This window comes from Sminthopsis crassicaudata, chromosome 1 (genome assembly GCF_048593235.1).
Source record: "Sminthopsis crassicaudata isolate SCR6 chromosome 1, ASM4859323v1, whole genome shotgun sequence".
Lineage (NCBI taxonomy): Eukaryota > Metazoa > Chordata > Mammalia > Dasyuromorphia > Dasyuridae > Sminthopsis > Sminthopsis crassicaudata.
Window position 1 is genome coordinate 404,338,306 of NC_133617.1, and position 26,079 is coordinate 404,364,384.

General features: G+C 36.9%; 3 protein-coding genes across 3 annotated transcripts in view; 2 read left to right on the plus strand and 1 right to left on the minus strand.

The window, feature by feature from the left end:
* CTNNAL1 (catenin alpha like 1) overlaps positions 1 to 5,815 on the plus strand; it is a 99,361-nt gene extending 93,546 nt beyond the window's left edge. The window contains exons 16-19 of the mRNA XM_074280064.1: positions 3,506 to 3,562; positions 3,687 to 3,800; positions 4,359 to 4,442; positions 5,191 to 5,815. Coding sequence (XP_074136165.1) covers positions 3,506 to 3,562; positions 3,687 to 3,800; positions 4,359 to 4,442; positions 5,191 to 5,355 — 420 coding nt within the window. The 3' untranslated portion in view covers positions 5,356 to 5,815. The remainder of the gene's footprint in view (positions 1 to 3,505; positions 3,563 to 3,686; positions 3,801 to 4,358; positions 4,443 to 5,190) is intronic.
* A 1,344-nt stretch (positions 5,816 to 7,159) lies between these two features.
* ABITRAM (actin binding transcription modulator) lies at positions 7,160 to 15,619 on the minus strand. The gene is made up of 6 exons (XM_074280065.1): positions 15,458 to 15,619; positions 14,197 to 14,248; positions 9,768 to 9,897; positions 7,656 to 7,732; positions 7,489 to 7,558; positions 7,160 to 7,410 (listed from the first exon to the last, which is right to left on the minus strand). The coding sequence occupies exons 1-6, from the start codon at positions 15,534 to 15,536 to the stop codon at positions 7,273 to 7,275; spliced, it is 546 nt and encodes a 181-aa protein (XP_074136166.1). The 5' UTR covers positions 15,537 to 15,619; the 3' UTR covers positions 7,160 to 7,272.
* A 9,953-nt stretch (positions 15,620 to 25,572) lies between these two features.
* ELP1 (elongator acetyltransferase complex subunit 1) overlaps positions 25,573 to 26,079 on the plus strand; it is a 60,824-nt gene continuing 60,317 nt past the window's right edge. The window contains exon 1 of the mRNA XM_074280066.1: positions 25,573 to 25,710. The gene's annotated coding sequence lies outside the window, so the exon portion shown is untranslated. The remainder of the gene's footprint in view (positions 25,711 to 26,079) is intronic.

Below are 26,079 nucleotides of genomic sequence, written 5' to 3' on the forward strand. Positions count from 1 at the left end.
TATGGAATGGGTAGATCTTGAATATTTAAAGAAATAAATAGGGGCAACTAGGTGGGGCAGTGGATAGAGCACCAGCCCTGAAGTCAGGAGGACCTAGATTCAAATCTGAACTCAGACACACTTAACACTTCCCAGCTGTGTGACTCTGGGAAAGTCATTTAACCCCAATTGCCTCAGAAAAAAAAAAAAAGAAAGAAAGAAAGAAAGAAAGAAAAGAAAAAGAAAGGAATAAATAGTATGAGTAAAGACTCAGAGGAGAATTGGAACAAAAAAGAAATGAGCCTGAGGGTGGGCATTTGGGGAGCAGTGAAAAATAAATCTGGACAGGCATATACTGCCTTAATTAATAAGGCTGTCCTGGCAGCAGCAAGTAAAATGGATTAGAATGGGCAGAAAAGAGAATCAAAAAGTCAGCCTGTTGAACTCACCTTCAAGTGGTGAAGAAGCAGTAACAGGAATGGAGATGGGCAAAAAATATAGTCTTTGAAAGAAATTATTAGAGAAGACCCAATGACAGATTAGACCAGAGGAAGGTTAATATTAAAGCTCTTCTAAAATCCTTAATGGTCCTCTTGTCATTTGACTGTCCTGGCCTTTAGGTTTAATAAAGCTTTTTGATTGCCATTTCAAACTTCTATGTCTTAAACAACTAAAAATTAGCCAACAGAGAGGTGGAGAGAGTTGAATTGTTAAAAGATCTTCAAATTAATCCAACAGCCTTCTCCCTTCTCTCTGCACCAGATAGCCACCTTAAGTTAAAAGGCCTCATCTAGTTCATTTTATCATAGTTATGATAAAAAGCACTTTTCATAGAAGGGATTCTGCTTATCAAAAGGACTAGCAAACTTGACACAGGGACAAGGGTCCTAAAGGAGAAAAAGTTAATTGGTTTTCATATATTCTTTCTTCTTTAGAAATTCTTTCTCTCCTAGCAATATTATTCACCATTCTCAACTGAGATCACAATGACCATAGTTCATAAGATAGTCCTTATTCAAATGGAGTAACCATTGGGCTAAATTGCTCCAAATTTAAAAGTCACTTGAACATTGCTTCCCACTGAGAATATCAACTTAGCCACTTATTCATCAAATACTTATTATTAAACAACTCTTGGCAAATATATGTTACTAAGACACAACCATCATTATCAAAGAGTTTACATGCTAGGATCACATTCAATTGAGATGATTAGGAAAGATTTATGGAGATGGTTTATGAACTATATCTTAGAGAATTGTTAATAGGTTGTAATTGTAATAGGTTGAGATAGAAGTGAGGACATTAAAGGAGGAGGAGGAGTCATTAACAAAGGTATAGAAATGGGAAAAGCACAAAGTATACTTGGTGGCAACAAGTCTATTCTAGAGCAGGGGTCCTCAAATTATGGCCCGCAGGCCAGATGCAGGCGCTAAGGACATTTATGCAGCCCACTGGGTTATGGTAAATGGGCTGAGGACCGGAGACAGAGTGTGAGTTTTTGTTTTTACTATAGTCTGGCCCTCCAACAGTCTGAGGGACAGTGAACTGGCCCCCTATTTAAAAAGTTTGAGGACTACTGAGCTAGAGAATAAAGTTCATTCAGGGGAGTAAGGAAAAATAAGACCAGAAAGTGAAATTATGAAGATCCCTAAGTACTAAAGGGTTCTGAATATACAAGTGACATCAAAGCAGTCCTTTGGGAAAATTAATCTGATAGCAATGAACAGGGTAAACAAAATACAAGTAAGAAGAAAACCAGAGTATCATATCACAAAACAAGGAAGGTTTCAGAGAAAAGGTAAATGAAAGAACCTGAGATACTCAGTCAATAGTGTCAGTGACACAGACATAAAAAAAATGGTGAAAAGCCCACAAAGTACTAAGGTATTGTGTTTTGGGTTTTTTTTTTTTGTTACTTTACAGTCCTATAGTGTCCAAACTATCCTTAAATTTATCTTGTCATCATCTAGAGCTATAATCAACATATTGTACCATCTGGCAGGGATTATTCTGACCTACATTTAGGGGTTACCCAATTTAACAAGTGAGATCCAATTTAACAAGCTAGTTTGTTTTCTCTGAATAAGTATGTATTACCTTTGACAGAAAGTAGAACTTTTCTTCTTCTCCATGGTCACTAAATCATTCTCAGTCTCCCCTGTCCTGATCCTTGAGTTGGTAACAGGAACTGACATCCACATGGAGCCCTTAGATAGTCACTTCAGTGAAGCAGGGGAAAGCGATCCCCCCTTCAAATATTTCTTTTGAAGAACTCAACGGTAAAGATCACTTTCAAGTTCTACATATTGAGAAAGAAAAAACAATGTACCAGCTAGTATGAATAGTTCTTGCTAACCACTTAGGATTTCCTACAACCTACAGATTTACTATTGGTCAAAATTCATTCTTATTCTGTGTAGGCCAAGTCTAACTCAGGTAAATTAAGCGTTCAAACTATGGTTTGGAAGGCAATGAAACATGGAGGACCTTATGACATTTAATAAACAATTTTGTTAATAATAAAATAATTGCATTGAGATGTGATGCAAGTACCCTGTGCAATCACACTTTGTCACAGAAGCAGTCTTCAAAGATGTGTTGACAGTAGGGGCTCTGATAAGAGTTAAGACTTTTAAAATTGGGCCTTTGCTGATTCAGGTCATCAGGAAACCTCATCAACTACTTGAAACCCATTTCCCTGAGCCAATTATGTTAAGAACCATTTCCCTGTTCTTTAAAAATGACACTAATTTAGCCCAAGTGAAACAAATATTGTTCCTACCAGAGCAACACATTAATTTCACATTAGTCTAAATACAAATGTATATAGAATTTTATACTGTAGTATGTTGTAAAAGAGTCTGACTCTGCTCTTCATATGATTCAGGTACTTTATGCTTTCATGCCTATACATTGTTCATCCTTTTTATAATTTGCCACAGGAATGTGGAAGGGCAATACATACCTCTCCATTGTGACAAATATTCTCAGATTATATGCCCTTCTTACAGATCAATAATGTTGGGGGGGGGGGGGATTATAAATAAATAGGGCAATATAGAGGCTTACCTTACCATTAAGTTTGTGTCTGAAAATATCAGGCAACACAATGTTACTGGAAATCAATTAAGCATCATTGCTATCCATATTTTTTTGTGTTGATCAGTTAATGACATTATTTATTCCAGGACTTTGTGACATTATGGTAAGATTTAGTTACACCACATAATGTATAATGTTTTTGTGAAATATATACCTGTATTGCTGTAGATTTTGAATATGAAATTTACAATCCACACTATGTTCATAAACTATTAGAAAAATAATCGTCCAATTTATAATAAAGCTTACCTTTCTTTGCTGCTTATTTATCTTAATGGTAAAGATATTAGAATCCAATTACTTGCAACTTTTAAGCTTACTTGTGACTATTAAAATTAAAATATTATAACATATTTACTATAAAACATTATTAAATACATTTTTGAGATCTAAAATAAACCTTTTTTCTTCCTTCTATCAGGTTTTTGCAACAGAGGGCTTAAAACTTGCTTCAGTTCTGCAAGGTTTCTCAAAACAGGTAATGTATGTCTGTTGAAGATTAAAATAATTTATAACTCATTTTTAAAAGAATATAGCATTAGGTATAAAAACTGAAGCCATTATTTTTTGGGATTATTATAATTTCCTAATTTGCATTTCAGCTGAAAGATGATGACAAGCTTTTACTTTTACTGGAAATAAACAAGCTGATTCCTCTGTGCCAGCAACTCCAACTGACAGCTAAGGCCCCTATTCAGAATAAAATATTTACAAAGGTAAAAGGGAAGTGTTATTCAGTTATAAAAATAAAAGGCTTGATTCTTCTGCTTATATTAGAATAAAGTTTATTCTGTGTGTTATTAAATGGGAGGTTAATTCCTATCTCTTTGGGCAGGTTCAGCTGCCAAAATAATTTTTCTTTTAACCATAATTACAAAAAGCTACAGCAGATTGACTCAGATTAATAAGTAATTGCTCTAATTTAACCAAAAATGACTGCCGGTTTACAAATTGTCTTCATAATGTCATTTACCCAACCAAAGCTAGGAGCAAGACCTTGAAGAGATTTTAAAAGAGGAGTGTCTTAATAGCCCAGTGAGGAGAGAGCTTTGCTCTCATTGAAGAACTATTTCATTCATATAGGCAATGGAGCTGCCCCATGGCTCTTCTGAATGCAGAATTTTGTAACAAAGTGCTTAGGATCTTCAAATTATTTATCTAGTCAAGTACCTTCATCCCATTTCCTTTACCGGCTTTAGATGTTTCCTGATTTCCTTAATGTAAAAGAGTCTAATGAATCTGGAGTTTAAATTGACAGTCTTTCTGTAATACAGGTTGACAAATGTATTTTAAAAACAAGATTTGTCTTGGCTACATTGACCCAGCTTCTCCCAGTCTGCTATAAATTGATGCATAAGGTAAGTTAGTTCTTCCCTAACAGTCTTTTATCTTCGTACTCGGAGAAAGAATATATAGTCAGCTCTGCTGTAAAGTGATGTTTCCCTAAAAATCACCATACTATACAAAAAAGAGACAAAAAAACCATAGGACATTCAAGAAAAATGGGATAAAGCAAACAATATCCCAAAACCTCATCAGTGACACATTAAAAAAAAAAAAAAAAAAGGCTAGAAAAACAACTGTTGAATACATTTTAAAAGGTTAAATACATAAGTACTAAAATAGTGAAAGCATCTGTGACCTTAGGCTACTCTGTAACCTATTGAGTTCACATAGGATTCAAGACTGTCAAAGTTGCCATTTGTGGTTAAGAGGATGACCTCATTGTACCCTCACTCCAGGACCTGGAGCTATGGCTATGGAGGATGCAGGGAACAGGAATAGGGTGTGACTCTGGTGATGCAATTACAACAGATTATAAAATGTACTTTACCTTAAAAAAAGATCTGAAAGTTTGTGTAAATAAATGAGTGCAGGAAGGGCTGCAATTTATGAGTTGTTGTGAGTTATACTTTTTGAGTTTTTACCATTTCTCAAAGTTGAAACTGCACAGAAGCAAACTTGCAGAATGGGTTGTGTTCAGAATTTCCCCTAATATATCAATTGCACTGGTACAACAAATTTAAGTTTTCAAAAGAAGTGTTTTGGCATAACTAATTGTACTCCCCAGATGCCTCATTTAACTTTATAAAATTACTTTTACAGTGCAAATCAGAAAATGATTGTATAAATTCTCTTCAACCCTGGATGGAAAGCAGATGGCAAACAGTTACAACTAAAGACAATATGGATGAAAAAACTGTAGAAGCTTTTGGGATCAGATCTCTGGAACATAACATAGCAAACCTGACATTTTTAGAAAGCAAATAATCCTGACACTTTCCTTAACTAAGGGTTTTTTCTTCTTCCTTTTAAGATTTCATATTGTTAAACTCATGACAATTCTTAGCATCTAATAAATGCCATGGTAGTTTTCAAAACTTTTAAACTGCAGTGTGATTTTGTAATGAGCATGTGTACAATAATACTTATTTAAGAACCAGAACCATTTATCCAGAATGTCTTAATGAATATTCAATCCAAAGAGACAGCTATGATGAAAATGTTCTTGAACCTCTAACGTATGTTGGTTATGTTCTGCTTCTATGTTTGCAGTTTTTAGTACCATAGTTAGTTAAATGTTTTTGAAGCAGTTTCATTTCCAGGAGATTGCTCATTGCTTTGTAGTACCTTAAATCTCTACAAATACTTTATTTTGGAATATGTCTATCTGATTATTAAATCATTGTTTACGGGTATCATTTAATGGAATAAATGTGTTTCAATTGAACTTGTTGTTAAGTGAATTTTTTTCCTATAGCCAGAATTCCTCATTTTACTCCTGGAGATACATTTCCATGGAGAAAATCCATTAATAAAATAAAATTAATGCATTTAGCAACTAATAGGAAAAGATATGGGAGTCATATCTATGATCTTGTGAGTATTATAGTACTGTGATATTTTTGCAATACTACAAACTATAGGATGTTCACCTATATCCACTTTTGTTTAGATTTTTCTCCTGTGCCTTTGCATAACAGAAGTGTGTTCAAAGATTGAATTATCCTACAAGCAACTTAACAGAGTTGTATAGGGAGTTGGCTTTAAAAGTTCCAGGTATAACAAATACAGGCTTTTTATAATTCTGGGCAACTCACTTGGACTTTCAGGGCCCTTAGCAACTTTTAATACTCGTAAGGTGCAGGACAGCTGCCAGATATGCACTTGTAAAGAGAGTTTCTTCAACCAACAGCATGAGTCAAGACCCAAAAAAAGAAGAATGATCAAACATTACATATTGGATACCATTTTTATACTTTCATAATGCATTAATAAATTAGTTAATTAGTAACTTCATATCACTAAAACTCATTTGCTACAAACTTTAGTGTGAATTGAATCTCAGTGTTTCATCTCTAGGCCAAGATGAAGAATATCCCAGAAACAAGGGAGCAGCAGAGATACAAAAGGCTTTAATGAAGACCAGATGACAAGGGAAACAGCATGATGGAGAGAGAGTTGGCCTTAGAGGCAGAATGACCTGGATTCAAGTCCTGCCTTTGACCCAGATAATTTTACCCTGGGTATTTCCCTAATCTCATAATACCCCAACAGCTTCTTGGACCCTTTACTTTACTTTCTTTACCTTTTCGTCTGCAACAGAAAAGGGAGATTCTCACCAAGAGCTTCCCACATTGATAAAATAATAGGTCTAGTCAAAAAGCTAAGCAAACAAAGATAAAACAATTTAAATTTCTATCTATCTCCTTTCATTCCCATCTCTGCTCTTCCAGATCAGGCAATCAAGAAATGTCCTTGAGCAAAATATATTCTCTGTCTAAAAGTTCTAGTGAAACTGGTGAAGGAGGCAGTCTGAAGGGTGTCTTATTGTTTCACCAACGTGAACCAAAAATAAAAACAGAGTATTTGGGAAACAGTGTTTGCAGCTTCCAAAATGTTTTATGTTGTGTTTGAACAAATGAAAAGAGCTAGAGAGAAACTGAGCATTCTTGGACAGAGATGATCTAAGAAGAAGGGGGAAATAACATGAGTAGAATAAATCAAGATGGACTGATAAAAGATCATCGTACTGAAGTGGATAGGAACTGAAGCAGAGTCATCCCACAGTATGGAGAGCATTTTTCTACCACTACTTTATTATCCAATCATGTGCTCTTCTATATCACTTGGTCCTTTAACATGTGTAGATTTTGGGGAAGGAGGGGGAGAGTTATTTCATTGTCTTCATGATGTTTCTGGTCTGTTATTAACTCTTTTCACCACGATTTCTTCATATTCTTTTTGTGTCAATAATCCCTCAGTAATGCTCTTGCTTTCTTCAAATTTGGGTAGCACAACAGCAATATATCCCTCAGTGGATGGCTAGAAAACAAATCCAAAATCTGACATAGCCAAAATGACAAAAATCCAACAAAAAGATATGAATAAATTTTTTTTTACCTTTTCCTGCAAAATGGATGGTTTATCTAGAATATTTTCATTAACTTCCATTAACCGTCCTCTCACACAGCTGTTAAAAAAAAAAAGTTTGTTTAAAAAAAAAAAAAAACACATTTCAAGAGAAAACTGCCCCCCCTCCCCCAGGTTCTCTTTCAAAAGCAACTGACCTTGACACAGTATATTCTTCTCCATCTGAACAGGATATTCTACAAAGAGGCGCAAGTTCTGTTAGAAATTGCGCTCCCTGCATATAAAAGAAATAAGATTTCATTTATATTTTAATCTTTCTTTAACATATAAGCAGTTCTTATGTTAACTAAGAATTATTACAGAATATATTAGAGTATTATATAAATGTGAACCACTTATATTACAAAATATATAAATATTATTTATTTGTGACTAGTTACATTCCTGAAAATTTTTTATAAAAACAAATGAAAATCATTCAATTTAATTAATAAACCTTTATTGATCACATTCTATGTGCAAGACACTCTAGTAGTTTATACACAATTGTAGAGTGGGAAAGCCATTGAATTTTGGTATCAAGGTACCTGAATTTGAATCTGCCCTCTGCTAATTATGTGAACACAGTCAAGTTAGCTTAAACCTCTGTAAGCTTCGGTTTTGTTATCTTTCAAATGAAGGGAGTTAGTTAAATTAAATAACCTCAAAGATTCCTTTTAGATAATATATATTTTTATTCTATATTTACTACTAACACAAGTTGGAAGTTTAGTTTAAGCGAGAGAAGGGCATACAGAATTTATCATTTAAAAAAAAATCTAAGAGCAAGAAGCTATAGTGTTTTAAGACATCACAGAGGAAGTGACAACTGAAGCTGGCCTAGAAAAAATGGATTTCTAAAGAAAAGACCAGAAGAAGGGACAGACCACTACACAGAAGTGGGAAAATCAGGATAAAAATCAAGAAATGGTGAATGATCCAGTTTGGTTGGAGTGTACTATGTATGAAAGAGTCTCTGTGAAATAAGGTTGGAAACAAAGGAATAATTCTAGACTCCTTGACAAGGAGTTTCTACTTGAGATAAAAGGCAAATACTCAAGGTCTTTAAGCTGGGAACAAAAGTTAAATATTATTTTCATTTCAAAAAATGTCATAAATAGGGACAGTTAGGTGGTACAGTGAATAGAGAACCAGCCCGGAAGTCAGGAGGACCTGAGTTCAAATTTGACCTCAGACACTTAGCATACCCTGTCTATGTGACCCTGTGCAAGACACTTAACCCCAACTGTCTCGCAAAAAAAAAAGAAAAAAGAAAAAAATGTCATAAAGGATTAAGTTTATTCCCAAGGGCATGATACTCACTTTTAAATGACCAAACTCAGCACACTTAATCATCTATTTTTTTCATCTTTTTGTCCTAGCACTTAGCATAGCACTTTCTAAGAAATGCTTAATATTAACTGAACTTAACAGTAATACTACAGCCTACTTTCTAAGACAAACTTTCTAAAGTTTTTTTAATCATTCATTTCTTTATGGGAATTTTTCACCAGGGATATGAAAGTTAGGGTGGTTGTAAACCAGGAAAGTGGCTGAGGCATGGATACTTGAATATATAAAATATATATTGGTGGTTGGACTGATAGGTAAATAGTGGAGAGATGAAGATGGGTAATTTGTTTCTCATTGTGCCTCACCTAAATTCACAAATATGTCAAAATAAAAGTTTGATAAATACTTTTAAAATGTAGTAAAAAAAAAAAAACAAAACTTGAAAACAAATCTACTTCAGTCAGGTTATAAAATGCTCCCAAAGTAAAGGCTGCCTAAATCTTAATCTTGCAAAAAATTGGTTTTCATAGTACAAGAGGTCTTATAAGTTTGAGATTTAATCTTCTTAAATATGAAAAACGATGATCTGCCTACCCCAGCAAGACTTGAAGCTATTGGTTAACACTTTCTAAGTCATAACACCCTCTCCATAGTGTAGCACTAAAAGCATTCACCCCCTAATCACAAAAGAGTATATGGGGGAAAAAGGAACACTAAGACTAGCCATAACCAGGGATGTGCTCTCCAATCCCAATACTCCATACTCCACCCCTATTATTTACTTCCAAGTCAAAAGCCATACCACTTACTAATTATAGGGCACCAATCTTTTGTGTTTTTATATTTACAAAAAAAAAAAAAAAAAAAATTGTGCTAGCTACAGACAATACTCTCAAGAATTTGACACTAGTATAGTTGTTTTTATATTACTATTAATGGTAAAGATGTAAACAGATAAAAAGAATGAAAATCCATACCCGTTTAAACTTCCCAGAAACCTTGTTCTGAAGTCTGCTACAGTTGGCACTGATTTGGTAGTTGATACTTTTAATTGTTTTTCCATTTTGAAGAAGTGGATGAGATTCTGCCAATGTGATTACACAAATTCTATAAAAAACAAACATCCATTTAAAAAAAAAAAATCTCACCCATGACTTAGTATTTCAGGTATAATTTCACTGAGTTAACATTGTACTAAACACTTGGTCCAGAAACAATCACTTTTATTCCCCTGTGGTTTTTTCTGGGTGAAGAAAAAGCAAGAATTAAAATGCTTCATATAAGATTGAAAACTGATGGTCTTAACACAATGCAATGATGTCAGAAAACAGATTCAATCTCAATAGCTAAGAGAATGGGACCAGAGATGACAGGGTTATTATTAAGAGATGGAAGGGAAAAAAAGACTAATAATTTACTATATATAAGTAACTTTAAGCTTTACAAATTCCCTTATATATAGTTATCTCCTCTGTTCCTACCAAAACTAGGATAGATATTATCTGCTTACAACAAATGAGGATCATACATACACACACACACACACACACACACACACACACACACACACACACACACAGAGATATGCATACAGGAGTTACTCTTATCTAGAATGACTTTTGTTAATTTTTGTAGCAGATCTTTATATAAGATATTCCCAACTGAAAGGAACAAACTACTGAAGTTAACCTGATGAACTACTTTTTGAAACCTGAAATCCTATTTCCAGTATCATCATTCAACTGCAACTGCTTTCTTGAGTTCTCATTGAGATTTTAATTGCTAAATCTAATGGCCTTTTCTCAATTCTGATACCTCTTGACCTCTTTAACATCTGATACTGTCAGTAATCTCTCCCAAGCTTTCAGGGTTATACATGAAACTGGTCTATATTATATAAAACTTGCTTTTCTTTTTAAGTATATAATACTGCTTGCAAAGTTATTTTTTTTGCCTGATTTTCTTTTCCTTTCCATCTTTATTTGAGGGAAAAAATAGCTCAAGGGCTTCTTCCCCCCCCCAAATCCTCTCTACTTGCATTTCTATTCCCCTACCCTTCAAATTGAGGAAGTAAAGATTAAAACCCTTGTATAATAGTCAAACAAAACAAATTCCAATATTAGCTTGTCTAAAAATGTATAAAACCTGAATAACAAGCTTCATCAACTGTTGTCTTCTGAAATCATGGGTTGATCGCTGCATTGATTGAAGTTTTCAAGTTTTTTCAAAGCACTCTGCAGCAGTTCATAAGTCTTCCCAGTTTCTCTGAAACAATCCTCTTAATTTCTAAGAGGATTTAATTTTTTAAAGCACAGTAATATTCCATTACACTTATATGCAGTAATTTGTTTAGCTATTCTATAGTAGATGAGCATCCCCTTAGTTTCCAGTCTTTGATTCTACAAAAAGAGCTGCCATATGAGGTGATTCGGGCCACTTCCAAACATCTTGTGATGAAGAGACTCATCTGCACCCAGAGAGAACAGTGGGAACTGAATATGGATCACAACACAGCATTTTCACTTTTGTTATTGTTTGTTTGCATTTTGTTTTTTCTCATCTTTTTCCTTTTTGATCTGATTTTTCTTGTGCAGCGTGATAATTATGGAAAGGTTTAGAAAAATCGTACATGTTTAACATATACTGGATTGCTTGCTATCTAGGGGAGCGGGGGAGGGGAAGGGAGGGAAAATTTGGAATACAAGATTTTACAAGGGTTAATGTTGAAAATTATCTATGCATGTGCTTTGAAAATAAAAAGTTTTAATAAAAAAAGAACTGCTATAAAATTTATGAACATATGATTTCTTTTCCTCTTTTTTCTATCAGTGATAAATGCCTAATAGTAGTATTGCTGGATCAAAATGGTATGCAGATTTTAGTGAGTTTTTGGGCATAGTTCCAAACTATACCAATTCATAGTTTTATGAAAAGAACATTAATGTGCCTATTTCCTCATAGCTTCTTCAAAAATTGTCATTCTTTTTCATAATCTTTGCCAATTTGATGGTGTAAGGCAGAACCACAGAGGTGATTTAAATTTGCATTTCTCTAATTATTTGGGATTTAGAATATTTTTTCCAATTTTGTTGATAACTTGAATTTCTTCCTTTGAAAACTACCTGTTTATATCCTTTGATGTAAATTTAGCTACTGGAACATTACTCTTAGGTATATAAATTAAATATCTTGATATGATCTTTTTATCAGAGAAACCTGCTGCAAAGATTTTTCCCTTATTATGTTACCTTCTGATTTTAATTAAATTGGGTAAATATCTGCTCACTACAAAAGAAAAAGTATTTGATACTATAGTAGATGAATTTTTCCTTCCTGGATACTTTCCTTTTTTGAGTTTTCCTGTTTTTCCTCCACTGAGTCCACTCTTTATTCCATCTCACTGACTCAATGTCTAGGTTATGCCTACTAAATCTGGGTGTAGCCCAAAGCTCAATTCTCCATCCCCATGGGTTCAAATATCATTTTAATTGAGAAGATTCCCAGATCTATAGAGCTAGTTTCAGTTTTTCTTCTGAGCTCCAGTTCCACATGACTACCTGTTGGATATTTCAAATGACTGACCTACAAGCATCTCAAACTTAACATGTCTATAACATAATTCTTTTTATCTTTTTCTTTAAACTCACCACTCTGCCAATTTCCCTAGAGCTACTAAGAGCACCATTGTCCATCCTTTCAAGTCACTCAGTCATCCAGGTTCAAAGACTCAGTGTTACCCTCAATTTCTCATTTTCACTTACCTTACTCTTATCCAATAAGTTGCTAAGTTCTTGTCTCCTCTTTGTTTACTTGTGTCCCATTCTATCTTTTCACACAGCCACTATTTGAAGCTTTTATCACTTCTCCCTTAAAACTACTAGAAGAGCCTATTGACTGATCTTGATGCTTTGAGTCACTACATCCTCCTCTATATCCATCCTTCGACAACTGTTATAATGACTTTCCTATATCTTTGTGCCTTGACAATGACTGTCCCCCATCCCTCCTTACTTTCTCTTAGAATCTATTTTTCTTTAAGACTTAACTCAACCACACTTTCTACATAAAAACAATGTCTCTACTGGGTCTGTATCCATAAAAGAAGAAAAAAGGCCCACATGTGTAGAAATGTTTGTAATAGCCCTTTTTGTAGTGGCAAGGAAATGGAAACTGAGTGGAGCTGATCAGTTAAGGAATGAATAAGTTAAGGTATATGAATGCAATGGAATATCATTCTATAAGAAATAATGAACAGGCTACTTTTAGAAAAGTCTGGAAAGACATGAATTGATTTTAAGTGGAGTGAGCAGAAGCAAGAGAACATAGTATATAGCAACAAGATTATGTGATGATTAATTGTGATGGGCTTGACTTTTTTCAACAATGAGGTGATTCAAGGCAATTCCAATAACCTTGTGATAGAAAGTGACATCCACATTTAGAGAGAACTATGGAAACTGAATGTGGATCAAAGTATAATATTTTAACCCTTTTTGGTGTTGTTAGTTTACTTAAGTTTTGTTGTTTTTTTTTTTTAATCATTTTTTATTTTCCTTTTGATCAGACTTCTTGCACATGACAAATATGAAAATATGTTTAGATGAATTGCACACAATCAACCTATATTGGATTGCTTGAAGTTGTGGGGAGGGAAGTGAGAGTAAAGAGAAAAATTTAGAACATAAGGTTTTGCATAGGTGAATGTAGAAAACTGTCTTTGCATGTATTTGGAAAAATAAAATACTATTAAAAAAAGAAGAGTGGGAAGAACTTGGGGAGACTAATGAAAAACTATATAATTTGGGAATTTTCAAGTTGGATATGTCATAGAAGTGATAATCATCCAAAAGAGAAGATCAAAGTATGACTTAAGAATGGCTTTATTAAGTATTAATTTATTAATCTATATTTAAGCACACACAAAAAAGTAAATTCTTTGAGGTAGCTTCTGGTTTATCTAATTCTTATTTAGCACAATCCTTGGCAAAAAGTAGTAATCAATGCTTGCTGATTAAGTGAATTGTGGATGAACTAGTTTTTACCATTTCCCAAGAAAGTAAATTTTGTAAACCCAAAATGAATTGCTTGAAAGCTTTTATGACAATTTAGGGATTTAAGGAGCAACTATTTAAAACCTTCAAACTGGATGAGGCATTATTAATGAATGATGCTACATGTAAATAAAATTATCACAATCATATCAAGGCTCCCAGTTTTTAACTACATTATCCTGAACATGCCACTTGATCTTTCTCAGCTATAAAATGGAAATTCTATAATTATATTACTTGCCTCTTAAAATTTTTTGAGAAAAACAGTAAATCTTAAAAGAACATACAAATGCAAATTACATAATTTTTCAAAAAACATATTTTTTTTCAATTAAAATAACTTAAACTCACTTGCCTGTTAGAGTGTTGCAATATACAGTGATCTTCACACGGCTTTCCCTTCACATCTGAGAAATGCAGAAGAGTAAAATAAGAATATCACAGCTGCTAAATTAACACTTGCTATAACATCAAATCTACTTAAAACGTTTGTCATTTCAAAAACAAGTGATCATTTTGACGGGCCATCTAAGAAAACAGAAAACAGAATGACAGGTTTTACCGTCCAATTCAATTTCCTATACTGCATATGAGATACCAAGCTCCCATAATACAACAATAAAAAATAAAACTTAAACATTAAAAACTAAATATTTCTTCTTTCCTTTTGCTGAGGCAGTTGGGGTTAAGAAATTTGCCCAGCGTCACACAGCTGGGCATTAAGGGTTAAGTGTCTCAGGTCACATTTGAACTCAGGTCCTCCTCACTTCAGAGCTGGTGCTCTATCCAGTGCGCCACCTAGCGGCTCCAAACTAAACCTTTCTAAAAGAGCATTTTAAGGGCTCGCTGGAAGCATCCTTCCATTCTCCCCCCAGAAGAGGACTGCCCCTACCTACTAGCAGGTTCTGGACTAGGGGAGAACCCAGGAATAGGATGGCTTCACGTTGACACATGAGACCTATTAAAGCCCTTAGGTCTCTCCCTGTATCCAGGGCCATCTTCAGTTGTCCCGATCTGTATCAGGCCTCTGCAGCCAGATGGCTCTAGAGAGGAAAGTGAGACTGGGATCTTGCACGGCCCTCTCTCCCTTACACACGATTCAGTGCATGTCATGGCATCTCCTCCTTACTTCCAGAATAAAGGACACACAGTAACACGTGACATCCTACAGGAGAATCTCTCCGGGCTCCGATAACACCATCTTTCCACCACCAATGGAAAAGAAGAGACTGAAAAGCCCGCAGCTCCCGGCATCCCCAAGCCTACCTGGCTGCAAAACCAGCATGGGAAAAGCAAATACCCTGGCCCAGCCGCTGGGCCCAACTGACTCAGGGCCTCCCCCGGTGCCATTTGCCATTTATAACTTTAATAAATAAGGAAATCCCTCTTGGTCCCTGTCTTTGACTCAAAATCCCACGTGTGGGATAATAGTATCTCCTCCACAGAGGGCCTCAGCCCCGACCTTTCTCGGTACCCAGGCGCTCAGCACTGCGCTGGGCACACAGTAAGCGCTTAATACATGCTTGCTGCCTGGCACGATCGGCACCCCGCGGGTCCCCGCCCCGGGCTTCTTCTGTCCCAAGGCTGCCACACCAGCCCTACCGCTTTCCACCTACCGGCTTTGTACCAGCGGGTGAAGTATCGATCCACCAGTGACGGAGCAGCAGAAGAAATTCCTCCGACCTCGGCTGCCATAGCGCGCCGATGCAAAGATCCCAGATGCAGGAGGCCGCGACTCTTCAGTGAAGTCACCGCACACTTCCGCCTTCCCACGCCGAGCGCAGGCCGGCGCGCGCACCAGCCTCGTGTGCACGCCAGCGCCCCGGTCCGGCTCGCGCCGGGATAGCTTCCAATTAATACACGATACTTCCCTCAGCTAGTCTCCAAGCGTTGTATCAGTAGGATGAATTCTAACCTCCTAACTCTACATTTAATTCTCAGTGCCCACTAAAAATATTAAACAAAATTCCAGCAGTAGAATCACTGAATCAAAAGATAGCATTAGTTTCCACAATATATTTTCCACCTAATGAAGTCAATGAAAGTTTCAATGTAACTTTAAAATATTAAATAAAATTTGCCTTTCAACAAAGAGAAAGCCATCATTCATTTCTATAATAGCAAAAGTAATAGGAGAGGTACGAAGAAAGATGGCATCTCTAAGAGTCCAAAATAGATTTCTTTACAAGCGTGTAAAAACCTTTAGAATTCCACAAGGAAAGCTTGCCTTCAAGAAAAACAACTTTTTCTACTAGTGCACCTTTTTGCCCAAGAAACTTTTACGTAACTGATACATAGGTAAATAAAAAAGGTATACAAATCAAACATTTGCTAATAATAAATAATAACTTCACAACCACCACGTAAAGTTATGAGATTCTGTGGGGTCCCACAATTTAAAAAGCTGGAGGCTGGAGCATCAGTTTCAGAGGGGAGTGAAACATGGAGCAACCGACTCATTCTCATATCCCAAGCTAAAAAAGGGATACGATTTATCCATCTCCTTCCATCCTACTATCCCCTTCACCTCCTAATAAATACCTTCCTGATTCTTTCTCACCTCTCTTCCTTTTACCCCCTTCCTTATATATAATAATGATAATAATAGTACCTCATGTAGAATAGTTCAAAGCCTAGGTACCACCTCCACTCATTTCATTTTATATCTGGCCACTGGCCATATGGCTCTGAATGGAAACTGAAGCCAGTGACCTTGCACAGCCCTCCCTCCCTTAAAACCAATTCACTTGCATGTCATGACATCACTTCCACTAAAAGTAACGGTCCGCTTCTAGAATGAGGGACAAACAACTACAATAATTGAGGTAGAGGATGAGGTTTCAAAATGGCAAAATCTGGGATTTATTTTTCCTTCCCTTCTCCTACTTCCCTTTCATTTTTTTTAGAAAACAAAAACAAAAACCCTGTATATTTGTTGTCTTCCCCATTAGAATGAAAGCTTTTTGAGGATAGAGACTGTCTTTGTTGTATGTGTATCTTGGGTGTTTAGCAAAGGGCCTAGTATATAGTAAGTACTTAAATACTTTATCTTGGGGTAGAAGAGATTAGGTGTTAAATGTTTTTTTTTTTCCAGATACTTCATAGGTGACTTTGTGGGGTTACTTTGACATTCCATTTAAATATATCTTGGAGGGGGCACAAGGGTCACATAAAAAAATTAGGTGACATTTACAAGGGCTTTCTAATTCTGAATCTGGTAGAGGCCTGGAACCAGGATGGGGCTCCTCCTAGCAGAAAGTAGTACGTTTAATGCCTACAGGATCTGCTTGACTATTTGCTATTTTGTATTCCAAAGGAGCTTGACCCCTGTCAATGATAGCTTTTGTTCTGAGGGAGGAAAAAAAAAAAAGCTATTACTAAACCTCTAGGAATTAATGGATTTTCCCCTTATCATAAGGAGATAACAGTTAGGTTTTGGCACCTAGTTTGATATGTGGCACATGAAACATAGAATATATGAAAATATAAAACATGGCTTAATTTTCCAAAAGAAATAAAGCTTAAGCTGCCAAGCTCTACTGTAAAAGAAGGAGGACAGAGCCTATTTTTCTTCTTATACAGCTGTATCATTTCTACCAAGGGCTCAAGCAAAGCACTGTCCAGAGAATATGTACAAAGTGAAATCATTGGGAGCTGCCTTTTTATGCATGTGCCATAATCACATGTGTATCTCTCATGTATATGTCTTCCCATGGATGTACCCTGGCTATACATATCCAATATGTGTTCCATTTATGTTCTCAAAGCATTTCTAACCTTCCCACTGACAATATGTGTATTCTTGGAAAAGTGAGAGTAGCCGTTAACTTGGTTTAGCTTTTCTGGGGAGTTACCTAAATGGAGTGAAAGGATACTTCCAACTGCCACACTTATGGAACAGTTTATCAGTTTTCAAATTACTTCTTCCCATATAATATTGATTTGCACAGCCTAAATTTCTTTCAATTGAGGAAAAAACTTCATTTCACAATGAAGACAAAATGTGTGAAATACAAATGACCCCAGAAGAGGGAACGCACTGATATGATTACATCAAAATATAATGATTAATGGTAGATTCTGCCTGGAGATCATTCATTCATCAAAACATTTGGTTATGGTGTTTCTTCTGCCAGAAATTCCTTCCCTCCTCATCTTGCCAGCTAACATTCTTCAAGATCTAGATCAAATGCAAAATAGAACAAAGGTCCTTACCATTAGGAGTTATTTAGTGTAACTCCTTGTTTGTTTGTTTTTTTCATTACTTAGCTTTTTCCCCCCACTTACATAGAAAATAATTTTAAACATTTGTTTTTAAAACTTTGAGTTCTACATTTCTAAAATATATAAAGAATTGACACAAATTTATAAGAATTCAAGCCATTCTCCAATTGATAAATGGTCAAAGGATATGAACAGACATTTTTTTAGATGAAGAAATTGAAACTATTTCTAGTCATATGAAAAGGTGCTCCAAGTCACTATTGATGAGACAAATGCAAATTAAGATAACTCTGAGATACCACTACACACCCGTCAGATTGGCTAAGATGATAGGAAAAGATAGTGGCAAATGTTGAAGGGGATGTGAGTAGACACTGATACATTGTTGGTGGAACTGTGAACAGATCCAACCATTCTGGAGAGCAATTTGGAACTATGCTCAAAAAGTTATCAAACTATGCACACCCTTTCATCCATCAGTGTTACTACTAGGCTTATATCCTAAAGCGATCTTAAAGAAGGGAAAGGGACCATGTGCCAAATGTGCCAAATGTTTGTGGCAGACCGTTTTGTAGTGACTAGAAACTGAAAAGTGAATGGATGCCCATCAATTGGAGAATGGTTGGGTAAATTATGATAAGTGAATGTTATGGAATATTATTGTTCTGGAAGAAATGATCAGCAGGATGATTTCAGAGAGATCTGGAGAGATTTACATGAATTGATGTTAAGTGAAATAAGCAGAACCAGGAGATCATTGTACATGGCAACAACAAGACTACACAATGATCAATTCTGATGGACGTGGCTCTCCAACAATGAGATGATTCAGGCCAGTTCTAATTGTTCAGTGATAAAGAAAGCCATCTTCACTCAGAGAGAAGACTGTGGGAACTGAGTGTGGTTCACAACATAGCATTTTCACTCTTTTTGTTGTTGTTTGCTTGCATTTTATTTTGCTCCTCTCTCTCTCTCTCTCTCTCTCTCTCTCTCTCTCTCTCTCTCTCTCTCTCTCTCTCTCTCTCTCTCTTTTCTTTACTGGCTTGATTTGATTTTTCTTGTGCAACACAATAATTGTATAAATATGCATGCATATATTGGATTTAACATATATTTCTACTATATTTAACATATAATGGACTATTTGCCATCTAGGGAAGGGCATGGGGGAAGGGGAGGAAACTGGAACACAAGATTTTGCAAGGGCTAATGTTGAATTGTCCATGCACATGTTTTGAAAAATAAAAAGTTTTAGAAAGAAAACAATAACAATAACAAGACCTTTGAATTCCAGATTCTCTTCCTTCCTCCCAATCCTTCTGCCTCCAATGAGAAGGCACAGGTGAAGGCAAAACATTTCCATAAAAATCATGTTATAAAAGAAAACATATATGCCCTCCCCCTCAAAAAAAAACACTCAAGAAAAATAAAGTTTAAAAAGTATGCTTCATGGACCCACACTTAACACCATACACCAAGATAAGATCAAATTGTGTGCCTGATTTAGGCATAAAGAACAAGATTATAAATAAATTAGAGGAACACAGGATTGTTTACCTGTCAGACTTGTAAAGGAGGAAGGAATTTGTGACCAAAAAAAAAACAAACTAGAAATCATTATTGATCACCAAATAGAAAATTTTGATTATATCAAATTAAAAAGCCTTTGTACAAACAAAACTAATGCAAACAAGATTAGAAGGGAAGCAACAAACTGGGAAAACATTTTTACACTTAAAGGTTCTGATAAAGGCCTCATTTCCAAAATACATAGAGAATTGACTCTACTTTATAAGAAATCAAGCCATTCTCCAATTGATAAATGGTCAAAGGATATGAACAGACAATTTTCAGATGATGAAATTGAAACTATTTCCACTCATATGAGTGTTCCAAATCACTATTGATCAGAGAAATACAAATTAAGACAACTCTGAGATACCACTACACACCTGTCAGATTGGCTAAGATGACAGGAAAAAACAATGATGAATGTTGGAGGGGATGTGGGAAAACTGGGACATTGATATATTGTTGGTGGACTTGTGAACGTATCCAGCCATTCTGTAGAGCAATCTGGAATTATGCCCCAAAAGTTATCAAACTGTGCATACTCTTTGATCCAGCAGTGCTACTACTGGGCTTATATCCCAAACAGATACTAAAGAAGGGAAAGGGACCTGTATGTGCCAAAATGTTTGTGGCAGCTCTTTTTGTAGTGGCTAGAAACTGGAAGATGAATGGATGTCCATCAATTGGAGAATGGTTGGGTAAATTGTGGTATATGAATGTTATGGAATATTATTGTTCTGTAAGAAAAGACCAGCAGGAGGAATACAGAGAGGCTTGGAGAGATTTACCTCAACTGATGCTGAGTGAAATGAGCAGAAGTAGGAGATCAGTATACACTTCAACAACAATACTGTACGAGGATGTATTCTGATGGAAGTGGATATCTTCAACATAGAGAAGAGCTAATCCAATTCCAATTGATTAATGATGGACAGAATCAACTAACCCAGAAAAGGAACACTGGGAAATGAGTGTGAACTGTTTGCATTTTTGTTTTTCTTCCCAGGTTATTTTTACCTTCTGAATCCAATTCTCCCTGTGCAACAAGAGAACTGTTCAGTTCTACACAAAGATATAGTATCTAGGATATACTATAACATATTTAACAAGTATAAGACTGCCTACCGTCTAGGGGAGGAGGTGGAGGGAGGGAAGGGAAAAGTCAGAATAGATGTGAGTGTAATGCGATAATGTTGTAAAAAATTAACCATGCATATGTTCTGTCAATAAAAAGTTATTGACAGTGCATGGGCACACATAAAAAAAAAAAGTATGCTTCACTCTGTTTTGAGGTACAATTTCTTCTATGAGAATAAATAGTATTTTTCATCATAAGTCCTTCAGAGTTGTCTGAAATCATTGAGCTGCTGAGAATGGCCAAGTCATTCACAGATGATTATCTCACAATATTGCTATTAGTTTGTATTTAGTACATTTCACTTTGCATGAGGTCATGAAAGTCTTTTCAGGTTTTTCTGAGAGAATCCTACTCACCATTTCCTGAAGCACAATTCTAATTTCTAACTAAAGAATAAATCCTCTCTGCCGATAATCTCTATTTAAAGACCTCTAGTAAAAGGGAGGTTATTTTTTACTTTTGAGAGATCTAATTGTTAGGAAGTTTTTTTACTGAGTGGAAAATGTCCCCTTATAACTTCTATTCATTGCCTGTGTTCTCTTCAGTACTAAGCAGAGCAAGTCTAATCAATCCTCTTCCATAGGGCATCTCTTAAAATATTTGATGGCAACAATCTGGTTGTTTTCATTAAGAAAACATCCCGAGTTTCTTCAACTGATTCTTGTTTGACACAGTTTCTATTTCTTTCACTGTTCTGGACATTTGCCTCAGAATATCAGAAAAATAATTAAGACAGAATGACTGGCTCTTTATCTGACAGCATCAAAATTTGGAGAATGTAAAAAGTATTGGTACTCTTGCTTATACTTATATTGTATTTGATTGTTGTAGATATCAACTATTACTGTAACCTAAGGTCATATTAGCTTTTCTGGCTGCCCAGTAACACAGGTGACTCAATGTATTTACTATTGTCAACTATATTCTTGAGGCTTGTCATATAAATGTTTTATTTGGCTGGGACTCCCTCAATTTGTGTTATATAGGTCTTTATATATTAAACCTAGTTGAGGACTTCACATTAATGCTTTTAAAATTCTTTCTTTTTGCATTTAGCCAACTTTGAACCTCAGATTCATTTCAGGAAGTTATGTTTTCTTGGGAACCTAATTCTGCTATCCAGCATATTATCCATCTCTCTTTGGTATGTCTTTTTCTCTCTCTGCCTAGGAGATAGCAGCTGTGGCGGAAAGAGGGCTGGGTCTGGAAAGTCAGAGAAGCTGGGTTCAAGTCCATCTCCTGCTATTTAGCTGTTTGACCAAATAACTTAATATCACTAGGCCTCAGTTTTATGATGGCCTGTGCAAATTTATAGTAGGAGAGCAGATGCTCCAAATCACAAGGACAAATAAGACAAACAAAAAACAAAACAAAACATTGTTTCCTTTGTTTCAGGACAAATGAGAAATGGAAGCCCAAGAGAGGTCATACATACTGGGTAAGCACAGAGCTAGAATTAAAAGCAGCTTTAGAAACCATACTTGTTCTAAAGATGAAGAATTTAAGATTCAAGGAAGGAAAGTGACTTGTCCCTTGTGCAGAGGTAGGAAAGGGCTAAACTAGGATTTGGACACAGGTTCATGTCTCCCTTTGTCCTTTCAATTACTTGTGATTTTCGCAACATCATTACAGCATCCCAGGAGAATGATTATGTTGAAAACATGAGGCTTTTCTGGAGAAAACAATTTGATGTAATTAAGAATCCTGTATGATTTTCTGAATGCAATCTTGTTCACTCTCTTCCTCTCATTCAATTGTGCTCTCAGTTCACTGTTTATCTTTAGTCTGCCCCAAATATATGCTATAATGAACAACTCAATGGCTTGTCCAGCCAGTCTCATTTTGATGATACATCATCTCAAAAGGGACCTGGGAATTTTTTTTCAGAGGGTACTACTCTCACCACCACCATAGGACCTATATGAACTGATATAAAGTGAAGTGAGAAGAGCCAGGAGATCATTGTGCATAGTAATAGCAATGTTGTATGATATGATGCATTGTGAAAGACTTGGCTATTGTGATCAGTACAGTGAGAAAAGACAAATCCAAAGAATGATGATGAAAAAGTGCTCTCCACCTCCAAGAGAGAACTGATTAATTCTGAGTACAAATTGATATGTAATTTTCTTACTTAATTTTTTTAAAATATAGAAATGTTTTGTATGATTTCACATGTATAGTTTGATATTATGTTGCTTGCCTTTTCAATGAGTGGAGGAAGGTAGAAGAAAGAGAATTTGGAACTTAAAATCTGAAAAGAATGTTATAAATAATACATTTTAACAGGAAAAAAAATTAGATCTTGCTACAATGCAGGATTGACTCTCTCTTATTCAACACACTCCAGCGATTCCCCAGTCTCTGCTCATATATAAAATCTTGTTTGGCATTCAAAGCCATTCAATTTACACCTCTGCCCCTTTCCAGCCTTACATCTTATTACTCTCCATGTATAGCGTGATTGAGTGGCAAGGGTGTCCTGGATATTTCTTGATCAATCTAAAACTCAGTTTCCTGAATCCACACTCTTGCTCCTCAATTCTACTTCAAGGTTTCTCTGGCTTCCTTCAAGTCTTGGCTAAAATCACACTTTCCTGCAAGAAGTCTTCTCGCTGGAACTATTCCCAATTTATCTTATATAAAATAGTTATAAAAATTTATTTAATTATGTATTTTTATTGCACTAAAATATTAGTTGACTGACTCAAGAAAATTATTATTTAGTTGGAAAGGTAAGATAAGTTGAAAAGGTGACTAACTACTGACCAATTGCCACTAGTGGACATTACCACAACCCCACCACTACCATTTCTGCTTATAACCCAAACCTGCAGCCGTCTTCCAAAGAATCACTAAATATCATTAGGCCTCAGTTTTATGATGGCCTGTGGAGGTCCCAACATCTTCACTGATTCCTGACCACATGCCATCTCCAGGCCAAACGAGGCTGAAGCAGGAGGCTGCCATGAAGGAGGGACAGCCACATTAAACAAACCTAGCCTATCATGGACACTCAGACCTCCATGGAGAAGTCCAGAATACTGACCCAAGAACTCTGGGAATAACAGTATACACCACACTTCCAGCCCTGCTTTGAGCCCCGCCTCCACAGTTATCACCCAGAAGTCACTGCTGTTCTTATAGTTCAAAATCAGAAACTGTTATGGCTTTTATCAATGAAAATGACATTAAATCTGCTTTGCATCCAGCTGAAACCTCCAGATATAGTTGTCTCTCCTAGTAAAATGTGAGTGAATTTCTTGAGGGCAGGAAGTGTTTCTTTTTATATTTATATTCCCAATGCTGAGCATAGAGTTTTGCACATAAATGTCTTTTAATTATTCATAAGTCCAAAAAAAAAAAAAGATACAAAACATTCACAAGTAAAAAAAAAAAAAAAAAAAAAGAAAGAAAGAAAAGATATAAATTGCTCCAAAGTCCAGAGATGGCAAAGATTCTTTCTAAATAGGGTTAACAAGGAATGGGATTTCAATAGGTGGAGGGATTAAAGAAGAAAAGGGGCATAGGAGTAGTGTGAGATATTACTGGAAAAATAGGTTGGAGTTACACCATAAAGGAAATTCAACAATAATAACCAACACTTACATAATCTCTTTGAAAATATCATTTTATCCTAACAACAAATCTTGGAAGTTAGTTTACAAATGAAGAAACCCAAGAGACTTTACAGGGGACACGCAGCTAAAGCGCCTGAAGCCAAATTTCAATTATTTAATTTTGTTGCACTGGTTATTGTTTTCAGTAAGCAATAGGGAGCTGCTTTTTTTTTTTTTTTTTTTAAGGAGTAGTGGGTGACATCCCAGATTCTTCCAGTTCTCAGGAAGCGTTGAATTGGGTAGCTCGGTGTCGCCTAGACAGTTAGGAAGATCTGGCTCGAATTCAGTATTTACTAACTTTGTTACCCCTCTCTGCCCCACTTCCTCCTCTGTAAAATGGAGACACCTTGGGGAAGAAACTGCAGACCACTTCAGTATCTTTGTTAAGAAAATGTCATCATTTGTCCCTGGAGCTACGTACAATCGGACACGACAGATCAGCTGTTGAGTTTTGTGCAGAAGCAACTGGCAAGGTAGTGAGCAGGAGGATGGGTGATAACGGGGACTGGAAGCTGGGATACCCTATTAAGCTATTACGGTGACAGTTCACAGGAAAACGAACGCGGCATAGACCTGGAAAGACGGATAATGTCGAACTGCCTTAACTAGATGACTGACAGAACCTGGGGCGCGGGAGAGGGAGGTTTGTCAGTGTTACGCTCCCGAAGCTAGTAGCAAACTTGCGAGCCCGCGCACGCGTGGGAGATGGTGGCCAGCAGACACGTACAGAGGAGGATGCACGCGGGGGAGAGGGAAGAAGGGCGAAGCTTCAAGGGCAGTTCTCCCGTGGCCGGTCACTCGTCCCCACCCCGGGAGCTCACTTCTTCCCTTAGTCCGCTCCCATCTGGAAACGCCCATCTTTTAACTCTCCCGCCTTTTCCCTAGAGCCACCACGTGTCCGGGCCCCTGTCACGAGGTCGTGTTGTTGTCACGTGTACTCCCCCGTGGCCACGCGGGACTGGGGCTGGCGCACCGATCCCGGTCTCCAGCAGCCAAGCTCTCACCCCGGCTCTAACCGCGGCCTCTGCGCCCAGCTCCGGTGAACCAAGAAAGAGCTTAGACCTGGTGCATATGCTTGTTCGCCGGAAACCAAGAGACTGAAAAACCCGAGGAAGCGCGCGCGCGCGCCCGAAGGGAGGTCGGTGCCGCAAACCCCGGCGCCTGCGCATTAAGGTTCGAGGCCGACGAAGCTCGGTGAAGCCCGAGGCTCGGCTGGGTTCGCGGCGGAGAGCGTGCGCCGCAGAGGAAGGGCTGCGCGTGGCCAAGTTTAGGCCGCCAACCTTGCCGGACTCCCTTTCAGAGAGGACAGCAGCAGGTAAATGCATGCGCAGTTATTTCGGGTGACGGGAAGCTGGCCGCTTGGATGCATTTCTCAGAACGAGGGGGCACGGACGCGTAGGCTCCCCCATTGGTGACGTGCGCATTGTACCCCCCCCCTTCGATTCCGTGAGCGGCTTTGCGCGTGCCCGCTGCGCTGGTTTCTCCGGGCTCTGGGGTCCCCTGAATTCCACCAGCTACACTCTCGGAATAACCTTTAAATGATATTTTTCCCCCTTGTATGCTGTCCCCGGGAGGAGGCGGAAGAAAAGGCCTTTCCAATTCGTTGTCTCCGCGCTGCACTTGATGCTGCGAGCGAGGCGTGGTCAGGGACGCCGCCGGGCTGGCGAGCGGGCCCTTCCCCCTT